This window comes from Pinus tabuliformis, chromosome 2_1, assembly GCF_031772625.1.
Source record: "Pinus tabuliformis cultivar Carrire ecotype Pingquan chromosome 2_1, CPIR1, whole genome shotgun sequence".
Lineage (NCBI taxonomy): Eukaryota > Viridiplantae > Streptophyta > Pinopsida > Pinales > Pinaceae > Pinus > Pinus tabuliformis.
The window spans coordinates 14,145,697-14,152,793 of NC_142299.1; the positions used below are offsets into that span (position 1 = coordinate 14,145,697).

General features: G+C 38.2%; 1 protein-coding gene across 1 annotated transcript; it reads left to right on the forward strand.

Annotated features, from left to right (window-relative positions):
- Positions 1 to 1,301: 1,301 nt before the first annotated feature.
- Positions 1,302 to 2,584, forward strand: LOC149198445 (uncharacterized). Its single transcript, XM_089399278.1, has 3 exons — positions 1,302 to 1,648; positions 1,861 to 2,009; positions 2,161 to 2,584. The coding sequence occupies exons 1-3, from the start codon at positions 1,523 to 1,525 to the stop codon at positions 2,201 to 2,203; spliced, it is 318 nt and encodes a 105-aa protein (XP_089255404.1). The 5' UTR covers positions 1,302 to 1,522; the 3' UTR covers positions 2,204 to 2,584.
- Positions 2,585 to 7,097: the final 4,513 nt, after the last annotated feature.

Sequence of the window (7,097 nt, forward strand, 5' to 3'; positions counted from 1 at the left end):
TTGACAAGGGGGGCTTGGTAGCTCGGGGGAGCACCCTCCCTTCGTGCAAGGCGTGCACATGATTATTGTAAAAGGCTGATTTGCCTATATTGTAAAAGAAGCTAAGTATTGGCTTGGAGCTTGCCAAGCATTACTTGTGATGATTATATTATTATGAAGAAAGATTGAATAATATATATTGTCAAGCAGACTTGTCCGGGAGTTGCCCCTCCCCTTTATACTGCGCAATTGTTATTGTCTTTTATAATTGCTGTGGATAATGAATGAGTATGGGTGTTCATTGGTATAAAGGATAAATGTAATTTTACTTGGTTGCGAAACACAAACTAAGTAAGGACAAGTGAATTAGGCGTAGTCCATGAATGTTAGTATTGGTGAAAAGAAAGCGTTCGGTGGTGCCGCACCTCACTATAAGCGGTTGGAAGACTACCGCAGGTGTAGGGGCGTGACACCTATCATGGTTCATGGTCAGTTGGCAGCATCATAGAGTCACAGTGCGAGAGCTAGAGAAAGTGCTGGGGAGAATGACATAGGGTGAATAAAACCAGGAGAATGGAATGTTCATGGTTATAGACTGATTATTGTAGGGGTGCGAAAGCAAAGGAGCGAGGTACGAAGATAGATGGTGCTTGAGAGGAGGTGTAAAGGCTAGGTTTGCCACTTGGTGAGGGATGCGAGCCAAGTGGAGGCTGCTGACAAAGGGCCTTGGGAAATGTGCCAGAGGCCTCGGGGGCACCCAGATCCGGGGAAAGTACATAATTATTATCTATATGCTACTTACAATAATTACAAATCTTATTACCACATTAACATATTCCATCCCATTCTTAAAGTTTGTTTCGCATTATTACTCATTTTGTTATTATGTGAATAAAAAATTATCCAACACATTATCACTCATTTTCTTATTATGTGAACTGAAAATAATTTAAAACACAGAGTAATTGTGAAATACATAACATTTTATAACATCATTAACATAGACAAATTAATTTAAGTGAAGTTTAAATTACACCAAATTTTAGGTTCAAACTTCATAAGGATCCTACTTCATGAAAAAAGATTAAGAATTAAAATCATTTTTGAGGAAGTTAAACTATACCAACAACATCGAGACTTAACCTAACTTGACAAAATAGTGACGTTAATCCCACTAATACATAGGTTATTCTTCTATCCTAATAGATAGATTATTCTTCTATAACCTCCACCTAATTTCAACCTAGTTGAAAAAAACGAAAAAACCATCATTAACCCATAAAGATTAGACGAATGGCAAAATGCTCTAATGTGGCACTGTAGTTAATGACCTATATCCACAACTAAGACTCTCCTTCACTGGTTATGTATAAGCCCACACCACCTATGTGCACCCATTGGTCAAGATAATGTATAAGGGGGCAAAGGCTTCGGCAGCACTGAAAGGTAGAGGGGTTTTCAGGTTTCCAATTTCTGTGTTTAGTACTTTGTTTTTAAGCATCAATCCACAATTCGGTCCACAGTGCTTTCTCATCATAGAAAAATGAGAGGAAATCCATTGCGTTTGGTGTTGGTTACTGGAGGTGTGGTGGCGGGCGGATTCTTGGGTCTCTCTTTCGTCTCTTCCGTTGCTATACAGGGCCTCAGAGCTGTTACTGAAGCTAAAAGAGTTAGTAGCACCCCTGTCATAATTCTCCTTTCAGTTTTATATATGTTCAATATTTTTTGCTAGTATATAGAGTTGCCTGTAGAATAGTAAATGTGTAGAGAAGCATGAAGTCCCCAAAAATGTTGCAGATAAAATGCATTGAGAAATGAAAAAAAGCTATGAAAACTGTGCAATTGTGCTTCTTATAATGAGCTGATTGCATATTGGTGTAGAAAAAGACAGCACCCCCTTGTGCAGTTTGCAAGGGCAGAGGATTCATGGAGTGCAAACTATGCCGAGGAAATGCAAATATAGAGTGGTCACCTCTGTATGATCCCGTTGTCACTAAACCCTGTGTATGCCCCACTTGTGAAGGGAACAGGTATGTTCGAGGTTCTGGGACTAACCATTATCATTTTCTCCTCCTTTCTGCAGACAAATTTCGTCATTTTTTAATCTCTTAAACGTTTTATTTCTTTGCAGTAGAAGATAATGATATGGCTTTAATATTCTGAATCTTTTGTTGGGTTTAGGGTACAACGTTGTTTGAATTGTCTCGGAAAGGGCTATGCTTGACGATGGCGTCTAACCAATTTTCCACTGCAAATTGTCTTCGGGATGCCTTCTTAATTGCGATCTTACATTGAAGTGACATACCGCTTGTTGAGAATTTTTTTCCATGTTAATATGACAATTTAGATTTATAGTATCTTCTAGAGCAGCAACCTTATTGAGAAAAAATGCAAAAATAAAATCTATAGCAGCAGCACCCTTGTAGTGAAAGAATGATTGTGGCAGAGGGATGGTGCCCATTTTGCAGCAGCACATATTGCCTTTTGACAAAGCATTAGAATGGAGAAGGGAAATTTCATTGAACGTTAATTTCTTTGTTCAAAAATGAAAACAATTTGATTCTGGAATCCACCTTCTGCAATTGACCTTTATTTCTTTCCGTAACGTTCTATGTTTGCAATGACGGTCTTAATTGCAATAGCTTTATGCATATCTTTGTGCTATTGGTAAGAATTCAGAAAATATAAATTCTTCGACACCTATTCACTTTCTTGATCTAGTTTTCTACTGATTGGGGCTACCAATATTGGAATATTAAACATATATGCATGAAATAGAGAAAATCCACATAACTTGTTTCAGAAAAAACCTTAATATTAGAAGATATGCCACATATATCTCTTATGCTCTTCAGGGAACGACGCATCCACTGGTATTGTGATGATAAGTACTTTCTTAAGGAGTAGAGTACTTGCCCTTTTTTGTTAATAACTAGCAATCATCAATTTTTGAGCATGTTTAAAAAAATATCTGTAAATACGATAACTGGATTTTGGCAACTTAAAGACTGCAGGAGAAAATAATATCAGAGTTAACCCAACACAGGAAAATGTTTCAAGGTACTTTAAAGAAGTACGTAAATAATAAGAAATGCCTTATGCGAGAACTGGAAACTGTTCCAAATTTAAATATCCTGAAAAAATGAGATTTTATGTAGCTGGAAAAATGAGATTTCATGTAATAAAATGGGAATTTTGATATTGAGTCTCCACCTGTAAATATTTGAAATTTCATTTTTAATGGAGGGAGTAGAAAAATAAGGTATATTTGATGATAAAGTTGATCTAGAATATTCTGACGAAGAGTCTCAAAATCCTTCAAGTTTAGGAATCAAGCAGGATCAATGTTTTAAAACTCCGACTCCGACTCCGACTCGGCCGAGGGTCGACTCCGACTCCGACTCCGACTCGGTATCGACTCAGCCGGCTCGATTTCAATGACCCGGTCGTTGTAAAAAATACATTAAATATCTATTTTTTATAAAAACACATAATTTTAAAGATTTTCATTCATGTTTCCAAACACACAACATTAGAATATAGATAGAAGACAACATATGATCAAAGTAGGCTCATGAATATATCCATTATATCAAAATGGCACCCAATGCATTGTCCAATACATACACGATGATGATATAGAGATCAAAACAAAAACACATAACCAAGGAGGCTATAAATGGCCTCTACAACAAAAGTCTGTGACCAGTACTACTGGCTACTGCTAGAGTTGCCAACATCATCTGGCTCAGTGTTACTTGGAAGTTGGAAGCAGGAGTGAAAGTGGGGAGCGAGAGCGAAAACGGGAGCGGGAGCGACATTTTCAGAAGCTCCTGGTTTGGGAGCGAATCCTAGAGGAGTTTGACAACCAATGTCACTAACATCAAGGTACATAGAGGGATTGGTGCTCTTGATTAAATACGAGTTCCATACCCTAATACATGACAAAATTCAATGGAAACATTGCAATCCTCCAATCCTGAAATCTTGAAAAACTGATAAGTCTGCTGGATTTTGAATGAAATCTAAATTCTACTTTCTCCATATGAAATCCAATGAGGGCGAAACCACTCTCAAACATCCTGAGTCATTTCATGGTAATGTTAAAAATTGAAGTAAAAGGATGAAAATGAAGATTAAGGAGATTGTCACTTTTACTTTAAGAATTTGACATTACCATAAAATTTGAATAGCATATCAATAGTAGAGAGCATTTGAGTGTGTTAAATAGGGTTTGGGAGGGGGAAATGGACCCCAAAAAACATTTAACTAATTCATAAAACACATTGGAGTCCAAACCAATCAGCAAACACTTCAAAATTTCATTAAAAAAATGTCAAATCGCTATTTTGATGGGGTTACAGGGCACTGGTTATGACTTGGCCGAGTCAATACGGAAACGGCCGAGTTGGCCGAGTCAGCCATGACTCGGCCTACTGAACCGTTTCCTCCACCGAGTCACATTTATGGGCAATGAAACGGATCAACTCGGCCGTTTCCGTTTCGAATCGGCCGAATTTTAAAACTATGAGTAGGATAAGGTGGGAAAGAAGAAACAGATGTGGGCATAAAAACAATAAAGCACCTTAATATGAGGATAGAAGGTTAATAGAACATGGGGCAAAAGTTAGTAGGATCAAGTCAGCAAACACAAGTTGATGGCAAATGAGGCTTTTTGTTTTCATGCTTCCATCCTTCAGCTACATCCACTCCAGAGATCAGCTTCTACTCGGAAAATTACCTCCCTTTTTACAGTGCTCCCGATTCAGGGCACCAAGTGGCGGATGGAAACATGATTCTAGATTAGTGAGGACATGGGGATCCATATCTGTCTCAATGAGATCCCAGAGGTGCCCCCAGACCAGACCTCATTCCAACAATCAGTTCAGACACACATTGAGACCTTCTAGACCACATCTATAGGCCCTTACTTGCAAACAGTTGCACAGTATTTGCTCAAGCCCCCTACCCATTTGTTCTTCAGGACAAACATCTATACTGAGTTTTCTCCATTCGGTCTTGGATGTTAGGAGAGTGAGCTCTAGTGATCCAGGTTAGCCTCTTATGGATGGTAACATAGGCCAATCAGCCACTCATCTTGTACATTCTTCTCCTGGATTGCCTCTTCATTCTTTGGAGTTGGCCATCTAGGGTTTTAGATTAGTATGCTCTTTTACTTCCTGATTTTTGTCCCATACAGGAGCCACTTTAGTGCTCCTGTTGTGTACTGACATTATTGTACCTATCTCACTCCCATTGACCTACTTTTGTGGTCATCAGTTGGACATTGATATATTTATCTTATCTCATCTTTATGATCCTCAGGGAAACCTCTTCCAAATGAAGTTACAATGCTGGAATACGAGCTGTTTATAATTAATGATATGGTGTATCTCAAAACTGAAGCTTATTGGCCTACCAAGTTGTTACGATATGGCTTATTGTATCTTTGTTTCCCATTCAAGTTCCAGTTAGATAGTTTGTCAGTTAATATTATCTTTGGAACTTTGTTTACTAATGAACCTGAATTTTCTGATGGCCCATCACAATATCCATTTTCGTTTGAAATAAAGGTCAATGATAGGAATTTTGATTGATAAGTGTGATACAGTGTTAAAATCTATAAGAGAAAGAGATGAATTGAATAGAATCACTAGAAAACCCCCAAACCTGCAGTAAATGGAGAAAATAATAGCACTGATCTTGAGAAACTTGCCAATAACAGTCAGGGTAACACCAAATAGCAGCACTAGAATGGATCTATAAGAGTGCTAGAAAGAAATAAACCCATGGACGAGAGAAAAATGCACAGGGGAACGCTAAAGATATAGGTGCTCTTAGAGATAAAAACATTATAAAAGAAGAATGCCCATAGGCTGAAGAATGATAGAAAAGATCACAAGATGCTGAATTACAAATAATACTTGAGTGTGTATCACTATATTTCTACACAACTCAATAGCTAGGGTGCTCTTTGGAGGAGGTTTATGGGCACACATTAAGTTGATTAGGCTGGCTTTAACCATAACTAATATTATAATAAAAGAGTACAGTAATGCCTAATCAAATCCATTAATGACACAATGTGAGTTGGCTATAGCCAAATGTGAGGATTATACCATTCTCAACACTCCCTGATGTGATGAATAGACGGCTACGAAGAGAAACAGTGAAATGAGAGTGGGATTATGGATACCCAACTCCATATATGGTTTGCCTTAGCAAGAAATAAGAGTGGGCTTAGGGGGGTACCCAACTCGATGAAGGTTTGTTGTAGCTAAAAGACAAATGAAAGTGGGTTGTAGAATATGCACCTTGATACAAGTGAGAATAGGTTGATGAGTACCCAACTCAATACAATGAGAAAGGGTTGATGAATATCCAACTCAACACAGTGTAGATTATGGCTGAAAATGATGATTACACTCATGCATTCAATATCCCCCCCAGTTTGAACAAGGGGCTGCAAAGAGAAGACAATCCATCAAAAGCTATATCTCTCCTCAATGTTGAAATTGGAGCCAAATAGATAGCCCCTCCCCCTGCGCCTTAATGCCATATCTCCCATGTTAGCTTTTGGGTTTCCTTAAGTGTTTACACAATGCTAGGGGTGCCTTTATGTGATGTGGGGTGCATGTTGAAACCATTGTCCCTTAATTGTTGGAAATAATACTGAGAGGGGGGGTGAATCAGTATTATCAAGCAATTTACCAAATCTTCCTTATTTGATCTTTTGAATTATTCTTGCATATCAGTACCATAAAATAATGAGCATGAATAAAGAAAATAGACAGTCACACCAAAGAACACAAGATGTAAGGTGGAAACCCAATGCGGGAGAAAACCACCTACTGCAATATGTCTCTATCTTCTTTCAAGAAATTCTTTTTACAATGATTTTGTACTGGTGCAGTCCTTTACCAGCACGCAGGCTGTAACCTGCAGAGAGCTACAACTCTCTCTCGTTTTCCAGTCTCTCCTGGAAGGGAGCTACAACCCCCTACTTCTTTTCATGAAGAATCAAAAGATCAGCAAGTATACAACAGATACAGTCCACTACAGATATCAGATCAGTAATTACAGAAATAACCCAGAACACCTTATGAACAGAAATATAC

Coding starts and splice junctions, on each gene's coding strand:
- LOC149198445 (XM_089399278.1), top strand. CDS start 1,523: ATGAGAGGAAATCCATTGCGTTTGGTGTTGGTTACTGGAGGTGTGGTG. Junction 1,649..1,860: donor CTGTTACTGAAGCTAAAAGA/GTTAGTAGCACC, acceptor ATATTGGTGTAG/AAAAAGACAGCACCCCCTTG. Junction 2,010..2,160: donor CCCACTTGTGAAGGGAACAG/GTATGTTCGAGG, acceptor TGTTGGGTTTAG/GGTACAACGTTGTTTGAATT.